We start from the raw sequence: 18,547 nt of genomic DNA, 5'->3' as shown, positions 1-18,547 counted from the left end.
GTCGAGATGCTCACATCCGGCGGAAAGTATGAAATTTTGCATATTGGGGTATTTTAGGGTGCTGATTTCAAAAATTGCCGGATCCAAGAGATCTGACCACGGGGTCGGCCGCCATTTTCAATTCCAATATGGCCGCCATCACAAACAAGTTTAAAGAACCCTATCTTTAGTTCTGAATGACCTGTGGCTCCAAAATTTGGAATACAAAAGCGTTTTGACATATTGAATTTGCTGAAAGATTAATTTAAAGTGTCTGACAAACATGGAATGGCCGCCATTTTGAATTCCAATATGGCCGCTTCTACAAAATGTTCAAAATCCCTATACGAGTTCTAAGTGGTGAGTGACGCTGAAATTAGGCGCAAACAAGTATTTTAGCATAATGAGTTAAAAAATTGACTAATGCGATGTGTCAGACAAACGCAATGCCCGATATTTTGAATTCCAATATGGCTGGGAAGACAAACATCACGACTTACATTCACGGGCATGCCAAAAAGTGCAGCACAAATGAAACATCATGCACTTTTCACTGACGTCACAATGTAAATACAGCAGCGCGCACTCAATCAGCTACAAACGCGCACTCAATCATGTAGCCTAATTCACAAAGCCGAGATAGAGATTTTCAACACTGCAACTTGACAACTATGTAGGAAAATTTAAATTGGCTGCCGTGCAGCTTGTCAGACATATGAAATAAGTCTGTTATTGATGTTATCATTATTATCACCACGCTTTAAAATATAAAATTTCAATGAATTATGTCATTCAGAACTGAGTAGGGATCTTTGACGGCGGCCATATTGAAATTCAAAATGGCGGCCGACCCCGTTGTCAGATCTCTTGGATCCGGCAATTTTTGAAATCAGCGCCCCAAAATACCCCAATATGCAAAATTTCACACTTTCCGCCGGACGTGAGCATCTTTTTCACATATCTGCCCCACTATAAGGAATATCCTCTTATCATAAATAATCTTAAAGTGTCGATAAACAGTTCATGTTACTTTGTTTTAGCATGATGGTTTCGCGGTACATATCATAGGCTTCTGCTTCTGTTATTGTGTAGGGTTATTGAGATGTAAGGTTAGTTTCCAGTGTGGGTGTCAATGATCTTTTTTTTTTCCTGTATTGAAATATGCATTCGTCCGAACCAGAATTCTTCATGCCTTATGCATGCCTGTAGACGACTGCACGCGAGAAAAACATCTCGCACTGACAACATCAGCGATGTTTTTTTCACAGACTGATGGTAACGGGTGACATATATAGTAATCAGTAGCAAATCTCTGCGAGTACAGAAATCACATCCGCTTCCCGCTGATGTTCAGAAAATGTTGAAAGATCCAATAATCCAGGACATTGCTGCGAGTGACGCAGTAGAGAGTGACTGTGATTCAGAGTAATTTCAATATTTTGAACAGGTTGCTTCAGTGATACAGGTATGCGGTATTTTTTTATGTTTTGTTTTGTTTTTTGTTTTCCGGGCTACAGAGGGCGCACTTAACATAATAAATCTTTCAAATTTCCTTTTCAATTTGTGTACAATGTTTGTTTCTCACTTGTCTCGTATTTGCATTGTTAACGCATGCATTTTCAAGAGAGGACATCATATACAGCAAACTATTGATTAAATATACCAAAAAAAAAAGTCCTGAAGGGCGCCCCTCTAAGTGTGACCTAAGTCTGAACCTTTGACGTCTTTCCTGTATTTTTTCTTTTGTTTTGTTACTTTTCATGTTGTTTCTGCACATGCGTTACAGCTACAGTTCGCAATATCAATTTTCTGACATGGGAAAACTGTTGTAACGTGAGAAATATTATATTTCTCATTGGATGTTCACAGCCAATCAGAAATCGCTATATAAATGACGTCATAGCTGTTGAAAATATTTTCATTGCATTCTACGGGTCTGATTACCCCTAGATACTACACCCCCTCCAATTTAGCATACATTTTAAGTTGATCTCGGTGAATATGAATTTTGGCGCACTTTGGAGCCATTCTGGCCCACTGTGCGGCGTTGAGGTCGCTCGCAGACTGATTTTTTTTTTTTTTTTTTTTTTTTAAAGGATCTGAAGGGGGGTGCGTTCGCACCCAACGCACCCCCCCTGGTGACGCCCATGTATATATATACATAATATATATATATAAAAGGATATGAATATAATTGTATGTATGCATAACATACATATTATATACGTACTCCACTAATAATATTCAGGATCAATCTCGAAAGCGCTAAACGCATAGTACTATAATGTCGGTTTTCTATATTGAACTCATTCATGTGTTTTGTTATCACCAGAATGGGAAAACGTCTTTGATACAAGGACAGTAAATCTTATAGAAAATGCTTACATGATGTATCAACCAGCTGTATTTAATCTATTATCCCGACGAACAGCATTAAACAAAAAAGACATTGTATCCACAGTCCTAATGATAGCTATTTTGTCCACTGATTCGACACGCAAAAGCACAAAATATAAACATGGCACATACACTCCACACGCAAACACAAGGCACACACAACATGCAGAAACACGTGTACATGCACAAACAGACACACAACCAAAATCAGTCAAGCGCAAGCAAACGAACTGCACGTACAATTTTAGATGCCATAATTTCTATCGAGAATGAGACACAGATTCCAGAGGAATAATGTTCTCAAGATCTAGTTTATTCGCACTCTCAGTATACCGCGGTACATCTTATACTTGCAAGTTTTCGAGATGTCATCAATGCACTGCTTCCGGAAGAGTTCATAAAACTACTGCAAAATATTCCTGATATCGTGTCCTGATTACGTCATCGTTGCTGATTCTGATCGGGAAAGTCCAAAGGTCAAGGGTGAGAGTATGCTTAGATGGCGGCACCATTTCCGGCTCCTGGGATTCAAAGTTTTCAAGACATGGCATGGGATGAGTTGTTGGTTTATTCAGTGAGAGCAAACATAAATGATAGAAAGAAACAGACAACATCTTTTAAGATTTAAAATAAACGATCAAGTTTAATTTTATTCATGGTGCGTTTTCAGACGTGTTACACAGATACAAAAAAAAAAACAGCTATGTTATGGTTATGTCTGTTACCTATTGTTCCGTTGAAAGTAAATGTATTTAGTTTCCTCTTTTCAAATGTTAGGCTCCGTTACACCTTAGATACACATGATCCAAAATGTATAAATCGATTCCATTTTTAAGAAATAATATGTGTATAGAATCAAAATGTCAGGCATTCTTTCGATTTAGTTTAAGTGCATGACTCAAAAACAAAATGTACGTGTATTTGTTTTTACTGGTTCAATGGTGAAGAATTAATCTGGTATGAAGTTTCTGTGTGATTACTCGGGTGATTACTAATAGCGATGAAAACCGCATTCCACACGTTAGCTATGGACTGATGGAGGTCTATCAGTTTCTTTTTTGACGCCTGAACTTACCTGAGCAGAAGGCAAACTTTCCTCCTCGTCGGCTGCACCAGCAGGTCTGGCTGGGGTTGACCTGGGTGTCACAAGCTGGAGGGAAGCGATTGTCAAAAAAAAAAAAAAAGTGGACAGAAATCTTGTTAGTGGTTGCAGTGGCAAAAATAAAACTATAAACATTCGAGTTAAACTATCTCAGTGAATTCGAGCATATGAGTGTAATAGCTGCATCCCCAGGCCTACTGTGATACTTCCTCCGTGGACTTCGTTATTCGTGCAAATGTGATGTCTTTTTGGCTTATATACATTAAAAAATGTGTAGCTCCTTCATTAATATCAAATGGCGCTGATGGACCAGGAGGAATACAAGCTGCACTAAGTGATGGAAGGAAGCAGTTTTTGACGACTCGATTATTATTCTGGATACTTATGCGTTACGAATCAAGGCAGAGAGAAGGAGAATCGGGGGGGGGGGGATATATTGGTAGGGCGTACAGTTGTAGGGTTCATATTGTCACCTTGTAGACATTGTGCTCTGATGGACGCACTGATGGACCAGAAAGAATACAAGCTAAGCTAAGTGTTAGGAGGAAGCAGTTTTCGACGATTCAGTTATCATTATGGAGACTCATACATTGCGAATCAAGCCAGAGAGCAGGCGAGGTGGCGCGACGGGAGTATTTTGCTACTTTCGTATAGAGTTCAAGTTGTCGCTGCCACCTCAGCTCACCTTGTAAAGATTGTGCCCTGACAGTATAATTGCCTGATAACAATTTCCCTGGATAGATTGGTTCCTATACTCACACTGAGCTACAGCGTGAAAATTCATTGTGGTACACTCTGCGAAAAGGATACTTAATGATGATATTGATAATGATTTGTCATTCATACAAATGCAGGCACATCTGGGCAGAGCCATGTTCCTTACGCTTGTACTTCCTCATGCTCTGGCCCCTCTTCTCGGCGAGGTAGAACTCCTGCATGACCGGGTCCCTCTTCATGAACTCCATGTCGGCGGCGAATTCCTCATCGACCTCCATCTCGAAGGCCGAGGCGACGACCACGAGGGCCATGAGAGCGATGAGGACCTTGGAAACCATGGTGATTCTAGGAGTGAACAAATATTGCAATTTTTAGTTACAGTATGACAATAAGCACTTCTCAATGAAGCAGCGAGACGTCGAATCAACATAGACACAATAAATAAAGAATCAAAACTCATTCCTTTTTCGGAGGAGGGGATCTCTTTGGAAATTTTCGTCTAAGAAAATGAAGACAACATGATAACGCACAGAGAAAAAAATGCTTCAGATTATTTTGAAGAACCATACATGATTTTTCAAAATGTATTACTACGTTTGTGATTTATATTTGTAAAGATTTTGTTGTAGCAGGTTTACAAAATAATGTACATTTACGGAGACCCCACCCGTCAGTAACACTTTGGACAATTCTTGTTACATTCTTCCACATGCAGGAAAGAAAGGTTCTACAGCACGTTGACAGTATACTCACACTGCCTAGAAACAAAGGTCCTTTTACACATTTTATTATGCTTATTTCATTCATAGGCGAATTAAAAGAATAGCTAAATCGATTGAAATGTCAGATTAAAAAAACAAATATAAGACTGCACTGCGCGATACTATCACTTTGTTAACAAAGAAGCTGCTTCATATACACATTTTATGGAATTTCATTCTTTAAAAGTACTCTTTGCTCATGCATCCAGCTCTTTCGACATCATCTTTGTAGTCATTGGATCTTATAGCTTTATAACAAGAACAGGGTTGGTTGCCATGACTCAAAAGGATATAATCGATACCCCTGTCTTACCCTAACATCATAGCTATAAATTTTCTCTGCTTCTAATACATAACAAGCATCATCATTCTATTCAGGAGGAGTTCACGCAGCGTTTCAGTCAAAGTCACTGTCTTTGTTAACATGTAGTATAACGTAGACGAAATTGAGTATAAAGCATGCAGGTAACCCCACCTCACGACCACTTCCCTTATCTTTATTTTATATAGTCTGTCTCCCTAGATTTTTGTTGTGTTCAGAATAAGTCTTAACGGCTGCTTTTAAAGCTAGGAAGCATCTTACACAACTAGTCAATATAGACATGGAATGAAACCAAAGCTCTGTTTGTTACGAGAAGGTGTTGCTCTGCTAAAGATGGAGGAATAGAATAGGAAATTCATCGTGATCCAGTAAACATGATTTCAAGTGACAGTTGAAGCGGTTTACATTCGGAGTGAAGCAACACTCTACAAAATATAACTTTTCACGAGGTAAAAGTAGGACCTTGTGATAGTAAAATCGTGTTAAGTTCTCACTGGAACAGTATTTTAACTGGCTGCAACCATCGCATAGGAAGCTGAAGACTGGAAAACTCCTGCGCTGAGACAAATTAATGCTATACGCCCAAAATTTAGGAGCAAAATGCATACTCACGTGCTGTGGACGAGGGTATAGGAGCTGCGAAGATGTCTTGTGTTGAAAGATTCTTGTCGTCTGGTGCTGTTTGGAGATGGGCCCTTTCACCCTTATATAGAATTTTCTCTCCCTATCCAAGATTTGTTAAATGCAAGTAGAGGGGAGAGGTCACACACACACAGAGGTTTTAGGAAAATAGGAAAATCCTAGTTCTGAAGACTTCCTAATGACGTCATTATCCAGTCAACGAGTACGAAATGAAAAATGAACGGACCTTTAAAAACAAGTTGAATACCCCGCTGATATAATCACCTTAGAAAATGTGATTGAAGAGAAGATGATTAAAGGTAATAACGACAAAGTAACCAGCAGAGAGAGAGAGAAATAGAGAGGAGAAGAAAGTTGTAGTAGTTGTATTTCTTTAAGAAAAAAGTACGGCAATATTGGACTTGAAGCAGATACCGTGAAAACCAGATCAAATAAAGGCAAAAGGTGCCTTTGATCTTGGTGTATCTTAAAAAAAGTTCTTGCGCGACTTATTCAACTATCCAAAGGCAGCCTGCGCCGCTGCACGCTTGGGCAGCCATGTTCATTACGGTCACATTGTAGTGATCCGTTCATAATGACCTTCCTGTATTAAAGGGGATGGCTAGTAACTATCAGTGGGAATCAGTGGGAATACTGGGGGATGATTGTTCCAATTCTTGTGGGATTTATCTAAGAGTACATTATATATATCTATTGTGTGAAAATTATTTGCTTCAGAATGGTCTCATATTGAAGTAATGTGCAGTTTAATGTTTCCAGGTTAACATGCAGTGACGGGGCGATCGTTAACGGCCCGTTAACATGAAACTGCACATTACTTGAATATGAGACCATTTTGAAGCAAATAATTTTCACACAACAATAGATATATAATGTACTCTTAAATGAATCCCACAAGGATTGGAACAATCATCCCCCAGCATTCCCACTGATTCCCACTTATCAGTTACTAGCCATCCCCTTTAAGGTTACTGTAATGTTATGGTAATGCATCAACAGCGAGGGGCCTGCCGCCAAATGATATCCGCCGCGAAAATATCTTACAGTCCATGTCATCAAAAAATGAAGAATATTATACGACCTTTAATTACAATCTCATGCGCATTTATTACAAAATGGGTCCCTTATGTTCACTGTAATCTATTTCTGCATGATGAATTTATGATGTTTACATTAATGTGCACTCATCGTTGTGATGCTATGCTTGTAGGAAATTAAAATAATCATTTGTAATTTATCATTGATTCATACCAGCAATTGGTGTGCTCTTTTATCACACTTAAGAGCAGCCATGACACTGGGATTGCAAAGTTAAGGTCCGGTATGGTATGGCATGGTACGGTTTGGTATTTCTTTGTGTTTAATCTAGATGAAATAAAATATAATAAACAACGATAAGACAAATTCACACTGTATACATGATGAATGCGGGTGGATTGCGTCACTCGGTGAATATATGGCCACCATGGCACCGCCGTATTGCAGGGAGACAGGTTTAGATATATTAAGCAAATTAATATGAAACATAAGACACTTCGAGGGGAGAAAAATATTTTGATAACAAAGTAAGTTCGCACAAAGGCCAACATTAAAGTACAAAAGTACATTTTTTCAGCTAAGTTAGCTTAAAGAATAAGACCAATATTCTGCGAGTTATGGTAACTAACACGTTTCAGAATCTACATGCATGAACGTATTTTCTGTCTTATATCATTCTCTCCAAAACACTTAAAATGAAAATAGTCTGAGAGCTGGCTGCTGGTCAAGTTACTTCACCTTTGATCTTTTATTTGAAATCTTACAAGATGTTGACTGTCTCTCTGTATTATTTTAATTCACTCTCACTGAATAAACCACCAACTCATCCCATGCCATGTCTGAAAAAAAAAGCAAATTAAAAGAAAAAAAATGAGAGAGAAAAAGAGATTGTGTACAAAATCTAACAAACTTAACAGCCAAGTTTGTCTATTGTCCTTGATGACTAAGTTTTCTTCCGGTTGTTTTCTGAAGAACTGTGGAGTAACACACAAGTGAAGTTACTGTAAATAAAAATATTTCTTTGTGTTGCCAATTTATTCTTAATCCGCAATACCCAGGTATGAATGTATCTACGTATGAAGATATGCGTGTATTTTAGTCTGTGTGTATGTTTGTGTTTGTGTGCATTTGTATGCCTTTTAGTGTCTTTTTGATGTAGCTAATATCTTGTGTAGGGATGGTTTGGAACTAATTTGGCACACATGTGTGTATGTAGACACACACACACACACACACACACACCCACACACACACACACCCACACACACATATATATATATCATACGTATGTACAGTATGTGAGATACGTATACTCCACTATTCACATCTAGCGAATAAATATTGAAGAGCAATCTCACAAGCTCTGAACTAAAGAACTGTATCTCGGTTTTCTAATGAACTCATTCAACTCAGTCATTTGTTATCATCAGAATTAATTGAATTAATTATATGAATTAATGGTACCAAACATGGCACGTACACTGTACATGCAAACAGAAGGCAAACAAATGCAGAAACACGTGGACATACACACAAATCTTATTGTGTATATTTATATAAATACATTATGCACTTATATCTTGGAATGCCATTAAAATGACATAGCCAAAGGGAGTACAGTATGCCAATGAAATACGCAGAAAATCATGTACAACGAACAACGTTTTATATCATTTATCGCATGTTTGAGCAAAAATCCACGACGAATTTCTTTATTGTATGGAAGAGCTTTCTTTTATCGTTGCTTTGTCTCCCCCCCCCCCCTCCGTGAAACAAATCAAAGTCAAAGGGGCAAAACCAAAAATAACACATTTCTTTTCTCTTTCTTAAAGAGGTCTTCGTGGATTTACGCCCACCACATCATTCCATTTGGATTTAATGAAATATAATTTTATTATTGTCATATTACTACTTAGAATGCATGAACTTTGTCACAAAGTTTCTTTCCGTTAGTGCACAGTCGTCGGCAGGGGTTAAGCAGCATGACTCAGTGATAGCAACTGAGATATTCTTTTTTTATCTTGTTATGACCCTTTCGTCCGTAATGCCGGGCCCTGCCGGCGCCGCTGCATTAACGGAGAGACTTTCTATTTACGTGCATATCTGATTATACCTAAACTGCACTTACCTTTCAACCTTGATATTGACAATGACATCAGTTGGCCGCATCTTGGTTTGTTTGTTTGTTTGTTTGTTTTTTTAACTGAACTTCTTCACCATAGAGCACTATTGATCAGCAGAGTATAATTTATTTCCGCTTCTGACGAATTAAACAACATACCAGCTTACATTTAAATCAGATTCTAAAAATTTCGTATAAGATAAACAAACGGCTGATGTTTTTGACGATCGGGACAAATTCAATTGGTCTGGATTTTCCTAAACTACCAGTAGATAATGTATACAGAATGAATTCTCTATTTTTGTCAAGACAGTGTCCGTGCACAGTTATAAATCACTCAAGAATGTTCCGTTTGCACTCTTGTAAACTTGTGAACCCTTTCATTGTAGTTTGACACAAGAATTTTCATCCAGATGTACATTCCTCCTTCATGTCTCACCTTCACAAACTATCTCTACGTAAATGCATAGACGTTCGAAGGGGCTTGTCAGCATGACTCTGTAAAAACAACCAATCTAATTTTTTTACCTTAACTGTTAGAACATTTCGTTCGTATGCTATTATTGGAGTAATTATATTTCTGTTATTACCATATAAGCGCCTTGTCTTCTTTTATAATCATTGTTATTTCATATTACGCATACGAATTTACCTCACCAACGTTAAGTGTAGGAGGATTCCATTTACTTTTGTAGACATAAATTTAGCGAGACTATATGATGTAACATTTGTTCTATTGTATAACGTAATAATGTATCAGTATCATTATTGTTATTATCAACTCACATGCATTGCACACCCCAACACATGCACACACTCACATCAACATTCACGCACAGACATTGCAACGTACTACACAAAAATACATGGCCCCAGAACAACCATTCTCAACTTTCCACTCAAATCCTCATAATGGCTCATAACAACGATCATCCTGACCAGGGTATCATAAGTAATCACAGTAAATACTACATTATTTCGGATTTCAATAATATGTTCAAATCTTCACTTGATTCCACTACAAGTCATGTTAATAATTCCCGTAGTAATTCCACAAATAGGAATGATGACACTAATTATAACCCCATTAAAGATTTAAGTTTATTCCACTGGAATGCTAGAAGCTTAAACAAAAATTTTGATTCATTTGAACTACTTCTTCTTTCTTTACAAAATTTTCCCTTTTCCGCAATCGGTATAACTGAAACTTGGCTAGGGCACACGTCTCCAAATTTGTTTAGCCTTGATAGATATAAAATATTTCGCTCTGATCGTAAGAGAGGTAGAGGGGGAGGGGTAGCCCTATATATATATAACGAATTGCGAGTAAAAAGAAGAACTGATATTGATACTGAAAGTTGTGAAAGCCTGTTTGTGGAAATCATCAATGATAAAATGAAAAATAAGATAATTGGTGTTATATACAGGCCACCAAATCATAAAACCGAAACGTTTTTAGAAAATTTTGATGAATGCCTCAACACGATTGCACAAGAAAATAAGGAAATTTATATTATGGGCGACTATAATATTGACATGACGAAAATATATACTTTAGCGGTAAAATTAAAAACTATTCTTTTTTCATATGCTTTCCATTCCCATATTGATAACCCAACAAGAATATCCCAAACATCTAAAACCTTGTTGGATAATATTTTTTCTAATAACTTTTCTGTAAATAAATTCATTAATGGTATCTTATATTATGATATATCTGATCATTTACTGATATTCATTATTCTTCGTTATTCTGAAAACGTCAAAAGTATTTCAAAACCCAGGCCAATAATGTACAGAAAAGAATCAGACGAGAATATTGAATTACTTAATTTTGACTTAGTGAAGGAAGAATGGCAAGAAGTGTATCTTCAAAATAACGCCGATAAAGCTTATGATATTTTCCTAGATAAACTTTTATATTACTATCGAAAAACATTCGTTTAGTTAAGAAAAAAACACGTAGAAAGAACAAACATCCCTGGATTACAAAGGGAATCATCAATTCAATAAAAACCCGTAATAAATTGTATAAACTGGCGATTACTACCCACAATACAAAACATTTTACAGATTACAAAAAGTATAGAAATATACTCAGTAACTTGATTCGTATTTCTCGTAAAATGTATTATTCCGATAAGTTTGATAATCAAAAGGATAACGTAAATGGCTTATGGGAAACTATATATGAAATAACAGGTAAAAATAATAAGGAAACATCGTCCGTTTTTTATAATGACAACAAAGAACTCACAAACCCTGATGAAATATCTGATGCTTTTAACTCATACTTTGTAAATATTGGCCCCCAATTAGCTTCAAAAATAAAGAAACAAACATGTTCATTCAAACTTTACTGAATTTCTTCCACCAAACTGCGACAAATCCCTTTTCTTTACCCCAACAGATGAGGAAGAAATACTGGAGATTGTTAACAGATTAAAGCCAAGTAGATCTAGTGGCCATGATGAAATAAGTGTTTATATACTGAAGAAAATCATCAAACAAGTACCCACACCTTTATCTTACATTTTCAATCCTTCCTTGTCTTCTGGAATATGCCCAAACTCATTAAAAATTGCGAAAGTAGTTCCAATTTTCAAAAGAAAAGACGATCCTACTCTTTTAACAAATTATAGACCAATATCGTTATTACCTAGTATTTCTAAAATTCTGGAAACATTTATTCATAAACGCCTGTACATTTTTCTTCATGTAAATGACCTACTTATACCTAATCAGTTTGGATTTAGAAAGGGCCATTTCACCGATTTAGCTATAATTCAATTGTTAGATAAGATTACTGAATCTTTTGCAAATAAAAAACACTTTATAGGAATTTTCATGGATTTATCAAAGGCTTTTGATACCATAGATCATGATATATTAATTTACAAATTAAAAAGATATGGTATTCGTGGTTTAGCACTTTCTTGGATTATTGATTATTCATCCAACAGAAAGCAATATGTACTATTTAAGTCATCTAAATCTCCGAATTTTAATATTGTATGTGGTGTTCCCCAGGAATCAATTCTTGGCCCCCTACTGTTCCTTGTATATATCAATGATATGATAAATACATCAAAAACTCTTAAATTTATACTTTTTGCGGATGATACCAATATTTTTTACTCCCATGAGAACCTCGAAACACTGTTTAATACTCTGAACACGGAAATAGACAAAGTCTCCCGATGGTTTATATGTAATAAATTATCCCTTAATGTCTCTAAAACAAATTTTATACGTTTCAAACCTACTGCTTCACGAAACATTAACAGCAGTTATAATATTAATATTGATGGATTATCTTTAACTGAAGTAAGATCTATTAAATTTTTAGGAATCATAATTGACTCGAGTTTAACTTTGAACGATCACATTCATAATATCCACACGTCTGTCTTAAGAACTGTAGGAATTTTATATCGACTGAAAAACTTCATTTCTCAAATTCCCTGACTATTCTATATAATGCATTGATCTTACCACATATCACATACTGCAATATCGTTTGGGGAAACTGTGGCTCAACTAAATTAATCCAATTCTTACCCTCCAAAAACGTGCTGTACGTTTGATTACCAATTCCCGTTACTTATCCCCATCCAATCCCCTATTTCGTCAACTAAAAACATTGAAAATTGAGGATCTTCACACCTTTCAAACTGCTGTTTTTATGTATAAATATACATTTAATTGTCTTCCAAAAATTTTTGATGGCTTCTTCACTCCAAATTCCACCGTTCATTCATATCCAACACGTCAGTCGTCCGATTACCGTCTCGAAAACCCCAGAATCATTTTAGTTCAAAAATCATTAAAACATAATGGACCAGATATTTGGAATTCTTTACCCCCTAATTTAAAACAATGTACGTCGTTGAACATTTTCAAACGAGAACTAAAAAACACCCTCATAATCCAGTATACTTCTGACATATAAATATTTATACCACCTGGTCAACAAACACCCTAAACAATGAGTTCACGGCCATAACTGAAGCAACATTCACCTCATCACACTGATACACAAAATAACACTCAACGTACAAACCAAGATTCATCCCAACACAATGCACACCGCACTGCACCGCACGTCCTTCGCACAATTACTTCCCACTCAGTGAGTGGCAAGATTTTCTTTATGTATCTCTTTTATTGTGCCCTTCGCACAATTACCCCCCACTCAGTGAGTGGCAAGATTTTCTTTATGTATCTCTTTACCTGGGGCCATCTTCCTCGTCAAGCTTAGCTTATGATGATGGTCCCCTGCATTTCATTTTTATCATTTCCTATTGCTTCCTTTCATATATGATATTCGTTCTTGAAAAAAAAGAAAATGTATGTAAGATCCAAACGTTACGAATATTAGCTGTGTAAATGACTATGTAAGTATTTTGTTGATTTGTTGATTTGTATTGATTTTGAAATGCAGAAATAAAAACTGAACTGAACTGAACTGAACTGAACAAACAGACACACAACCAAAATCAGTCAAGCGCGAGCAAACGAACTGCACGTAATATTTTAGCTGCCATAATTTCTATTGAGAATGAGGCACAGATTCCAAAGGAATACTCTTCTGAAGATCTAGTTTATTCACACTCTTTGCATACCGCGGTACATCTTATACTTGCAAGTTTTCGAGATATCCAATGCACTGCTTCCGGAAGAGTTCATAAAACTATTGCAAAATATTCCTGATATCGTGTCCTGATTACGTCATCGTTGCTGATTCTGATCGGGAAAGTCCAAAGGTCAAGGGTGAGAGTATGTTTAGATGGCGGCACCATTTCCGGCTCCTGGGATTCAAAGTTTTCAAGACATGGCATGGGATGAGTTGGTGATTTATTCAGTGAGAGTGAATTAAAGTAGTACAGAGAGACAGTCAACATCTTTTAAGATTTCAAATAAAAGATCAAATTTAGAGCTTTTCATCATGTGTTTTCAGAGGAATTACAAAGATAGACAAACAGCTACTGATGTATGTGATGTCTGTATCTGTTTACTTATTGTTTAACTTGGAGTAAATGTATTTCATTTCCTCTTTTCAAATGTTAGGCTCCCATACACCTTAGATACACATGATCCAAAATGTATAAATCAATACCACTTTTAAGTAATATGTACAAAATCAAAATCTCAGGCATTCTTTCAATACAGTTTAAGTGCATGCTTAAAAACTAACTGGTTCAAAGGTGAAGAAATGAAAATAAACCAAAAATTGAGCAGACCTGAGCAGAAGGCAAACTTTCCTCCTCGTCGGCTGCACCAGCAGGTCTGGCTGGGGTTGACCTGGGTGTCACAAGCTGGAGGGAAGCGATTGTCAAAAAGAAAAGGGGACAGAAATCTTGTTAGTGGTTGCAGTGGCAAAAGTAAAACTATGCATTCGACTTAAATTATCTCAGTGAATTCGAGCATATGAGTGTAATAGCTGCATCCCCAGGCCTACTGTGATACTTCCTCCGTGGACTTCGTTCTTCATGCAAATGTGATGTCTTTTTGGCTTATATACATTAAAAAAATGTGTAGCTCCTACATTAAAATCAAATGGCACTGATGGACCAAGAGGAATACAAGCTGCACTAAGTGATAGGAGGAAGCAGTTTCTGACGACTCGATTATTATTCTGGATACTTATGCGTTACGAATCAAGGCAGAGAGAAGGAGAATCGGCGGGGATACATTGGTAGAGTTGTAGAGTTCATATTGTCACCTTCGACCAGAAAGAATACAAGCTAAGCTGAGTGTTAGGAGGAAGCAGATTTCGGCGAGTCAGTTATTATTCTGGAGACTCATACATTGCGAATCAAGCCAGAGAGCAGGCGAGGCGGCGGCGTAAGACGGGAGTATTGTAGTACTTTTATAGAGTTCAAGTTGTCGCGGCCATCTCAGCTCACCTTGTAAAGATTGTGCCCTGACAGTATTGCCTAATAACAGTTTCCCCGGATAGATTAGTTCCTATACTCACACTGAGCTACAGCGTGAAAATTTATTGTGGTACACTCTGCGAAAAGGATACTTAATGATGATATTGATAATGATTTTTCATTCATGCAAAATAAATGCGGGCACATCTGGGCAGAGCCATGTTACTTACGCTTGTACTTCCTCATGCTCTGGCCCCTCTTCTCGGCGAGGTAGAACTCCTGCATGACCGGGTCCCTCTTCATGAACTCCATGTCGGCGGCGAATTCCTCATCGACCTCCATTTCGAAGGCCGAGGCGACGACCACGAGGGCCATGAGAGCGATGAGGACCTTGGAAACCATGGTGATTCTAGGAGTGAACAAATATTGCAATTTTGAGTTACAGTATGACAATAAGCACTTCTCAATGAAGCCGCGAGACGTCGAATCAACATAGACACAATAAATAAAGAATCAAAACTCATTCCTTTTCTGGAGGAGGGGATCTCTTTGGAAATTTTCGTCTAAGAAAATGAAGACAACATGATAACTCACAGAGAAAAAATGCTTCAGATTATTTTGAAGAACCATACATGATTTTTCAAATTGTATTACTACGTTTGTGATTTATATTTGTAAAGATTTTGTTGTAGCAGGTTTACAAAATAATGTACATTTACGGATACCCCGCCCGTCAGTAACACTTTGGACAATTCTTGTTACATTCTTCCACGTGCAAGAAAGAAAGGTTCTACAGCACGTTGAAAGGAAAGTACTCTTACTGCCTAGAAACAAAGGTCCTTTTACACAATTATGCTTCTTTCATTCATAAGAAAAGAATACCTAAATCGATTGAAATGTCAGATTTGAACCGCAAGAGACTGCACTACGCGATACTGTCACTACGTTAACAAAGAAGCTGCTTCATTATACACATTTTATGGAACTTCATTCTCTAATTGTACTCTTTGCTCATGCATCCATTTCACATCATCTTCGTTGCCATTGGATCTTAGAGGATTATAAGAAGAACAGGGATGGTTGGCATGACTCAAAGGGATATAATGTTGATTACCCCTACCATGTTTCATTCAGAGTGTCTTACCCTAACATCATAGCTATAAATTTTCTCTACTTCTAATACATAACAAGCATCATCATTCTATTCAGGAGGAGTTCACGCAGCGTTTCAGTCAAAGTATCTTTGTTAACATGTAGTATAACGTAGACGAAATTGAGTATAAAGCATGCAGGTAACCCCACCTCACGACCACTTCCCTTATCTTTATAGTCTGTCTCCCTAGATTTCTGTTGTGTTCAGAATAAATCTTAACGGCTGCTTTTAAAGCTAGGAAGCATCTTACACAACCAGACAATGATTATAGACATGGGATGAAACCAAAGTTCTGTTTGTAACGAGAAGGTGTTGCTTTGCTATATAGATGGAGGAATGAAATAGGAAATCCACTGTGATCCAGTAAGCATGATTTCACGTGACAGTTGAAGCGGTTTACATAGGGAGTGAAGCAATTCTCTACAAAATATAACTTTTCACCAGGTAAACGTAGAACCTTGTGATTGTAAAATCGTGTTAGGTTCTCACTGGAACAGTATTCTAACTGGGTGCAACCATCGCATAGGAAGCTGAAGACTAGAAAACTCCTGCATTGATACAAATTAATGCTATACGCCAAAATTTAGGAGCAAAATGCATACTCACGTGTTGTGGACGAGGGTGTAGGAGCTGCGAAGATGTCTTGTGTTGAAAGATTCGTGTCGTCTGGTGCTGTTTGGTGATGGGCCCTTTCACCCTTATATAGAATTTTCTCTCCCTATCCAAGATCTTTAAAACGCAAATAGAGGGAGAGGTCAAGTTCTAGACTACATTACACAAACACACACATACACACACACACACACACACACACACACACACACACACACATCCTTTCTCATACGCACACCGCGTTAAATGATTATCATTATTTCATACATACACACGCACACACGTTTTATTCAGATAAAGAAGTAAATAGGTAAATCCTAGTTCTGAAGACCTTCTAATGACGTCATTATCCAGTCAACGAGTACGAAATGAAAAATGAACAGACCTTTAAAAACAAGTTGAATGCCCCGCTGATATAATCACCTTGGAAAATGTGATTAAAGAGAAGATGATTAAAGGTAATAACGACAAAGTAACCAGCAGAGAGAGAGAGAGAGAGAGTGAGAGGGGGGGGGGGAGAGAAAGTTGTAGTAGTGGTATTTCTTTAAGGGAGAAGTACGGCAATATTGGGCTTGAAGCAGATACCGTGAAAACCAGATCAAATAAAGGCAAAGGGTGCCTTTGATCTTGTTGTATCTTAAAAAAAGTTCCTGCGCGACTTATTCAACTATCCAAAGGCAGCCTGCGCCGCTGCACGCTTGGGCAGCCATGTCCATTACGGTCACATTGTAGTGATCCGTTCATAATGACCTTCCTGTATTAAGGTTACTGTAATGTTATGGTAATGCATCAACAGCGATGGGCCTGCCGCCAAATGATATCCGCCGCGAAAATATCTTACAGTCCATGTCATCAAAAAATGAAGAATGTTATACAAACTTTCATTACAATCTCATGCGCATTTATTACAAATTGGGTCCCTTATGTTCACTGTAATTTATTTCTGCATGATAAATTTATGATGTTTACATTTTGCACTCATCGTTGTGATGCTATGCTTGTAGGAAATTAAAATAATCATTTGCAATTTATCCTTCATTCATACCAGCAGTTGGTGTGTTCTTTTATCACACTTAAGAGCAGCCATGACACTGGGATTGCAAAGTTAAGGTCCGGTATGGTATGGCATGGTACGGTTTGGTATCTCTTTCAGCAGCGTGTAATCTAGATAAAAAAATGTAATAAACAACGATATGACAAATTCACACTGTGATGAATACGGATGGATTGCGTCACTCGGTGAATATATGGCCACCATGGCACCGCCGTATTGGAGGGAGACAGGTTTAGATATATAAAGCAAATTAATTTGAAACATAGGACACTTCGAGGGGAGAAACAAAGTAAGTTCACACAAAGGGCAACATTAAAGTACAAAAGTACAATTTTCCTGCTAAGTTAGCTTAAAAAATAAGACCAATTCTACGAATAATTATGGTAACTGACACGTTTCAGAATCTACATGCATGAACGTATTTTCTGTCTTATATTATGCTCTCCAAAACATTTAAAATGAAAACCTTCAAAAGAATCAGAAGAAGTGAACTAAAAACATATCCTTACACCTGGTGTTCCTTGTTTATGGCTATATACATACAATGAGTGTATATATGTATATATATGTATAACGTGAAGCGGGCTTGGCCTCGTACGTGGTTGGTACTGCATCATTGGTATATGTGTGACGGAAGAAAAAAGAAGACGCCCTACAGAGCTCTGAATCCACAACAAACACTAACTCACACAATTCTCCAAGCCCACCCCACCTAACCCCACCACAGTTCCACAGCACACCTACAGACATCAGCTCTTCAACGGGCCTG

General features: G+C 37.3%; 2 protein-coding genes across 2 annotated transcripts; both read right to left on the bottom strand.

The window, feature by feature from the left end:
- Window positions 1-2,710: 2,710 nt before the first annotated feature.
- On the bottom strand, window positions 2,711-5,952 carry LOC139718951 (uncharacterized). Its single transcript, XM_071630396.1, has 4 exons — window positions 5,891-5,952; window positions 4,362-4,540; window positions 3,452-3,526; window positions 2,711-2,897 (listed from the first exon to the last, which is right to left on the bottom strand). The coding sequence occupies exons 2-4, from the start codon at window positions 4,531-4,533 to the stop codon at window positions 2,872-2,874; spliced, it is 273 nt and encodes a 90-aa protein (XP_071486497.1). The 5' UTR covers window positions 4,534-4,540; window positions 5,891-5,952; the 3' UTR covers window positions 2,711-2,871.
- A 7,913-nt stretch (window positions 5,953-13,865) lies between these two features.
- On the bottom strand, window positions 13,866-17,572 carry LOC139719032 (uncharacterized). The gene is made up of 5 exons (XM_071630476.1): window positions 17,566-17,572; window positions 16,444-16,465; window positions 15,190-15,377; window positions 14,324-14,398; window positions 13,866-13,891 (listed from the first exon to the last, which is right to left on the bottom strand). The coding sequence occupies exons 1-5, from the start codon at window positions 17,570-17,572 to the stop codon at window positions 13,866-13,868; spliced, it is 318 nt and encodes a 105-aa protein (XP_071486577.1).
- Window positions 17,573-18,547: the final 975 nt, after the last annotated feature.

The sequence above is a fragment of the Diadema antillarum genome, unplaced genomic scaffold (genome assembly GCF_040938485.1).
Source record: "Diadema antillarum isolate AM-2024a unplaced genomic scaffold, OU_Dant_1.0 scf00000103, whole genome shotgun sequence".
NCBI classification, from domain to species: domain Eukaryota; kingdom Metazoa; phylum Echinodermata; class Echinoidea; order Diadematoida; family Diadematidae; genus Diadema; species Diadema antillarum.
The sequence above is the reverse complement of the archived record's forward strand: the minus strand, read 5'-3'. Positions and strand labels throughout refer to the sequence as shown.

Excerpts from the sequence above, each read along its gene's own strand:
- LOC139719032 (XM_071630476.1), bottom strand. Across the intron at positions 15,378-16,443 it reads GATTTCCTATTTCATTCCTC|CACTCCTAGAATCACCATGG; the intron begins CATCTATATAGC and ends GCAATATTTGTT. Across the intron at positions 14,399-15,189 it reads GAGCATGAGGAAGTACAAGC|CTTGTGACACCCAGGTCAAC; the intron begins GTAAGTAACATG and ends GCTTCCCTCCAG.
- LOC139718951 (XM_071630396.1), bottom strand. The coding sequence starts at position 4,533 with ATGGTTTCCAAGGTCCTCATCGCTCTCATGGCCCTCGTGGTCGTCGCC. Across the intron at positions 3,527-4,361 it reads GAGCATGAGGAAGTACAAGC|CTTGTGACACCCAGGTCAAC; the intron begins GTAAGGAACATG and ends GCTTCCCTCCAG. Across the intron at positions 2,898-3,451 it reads AAAGTTTGCCTTCTGCTCAG|GAGCCGGAAATGGTGCCGCC; the intron begins GTAAGTTCAGGC and ends TTTGAATCCCAG.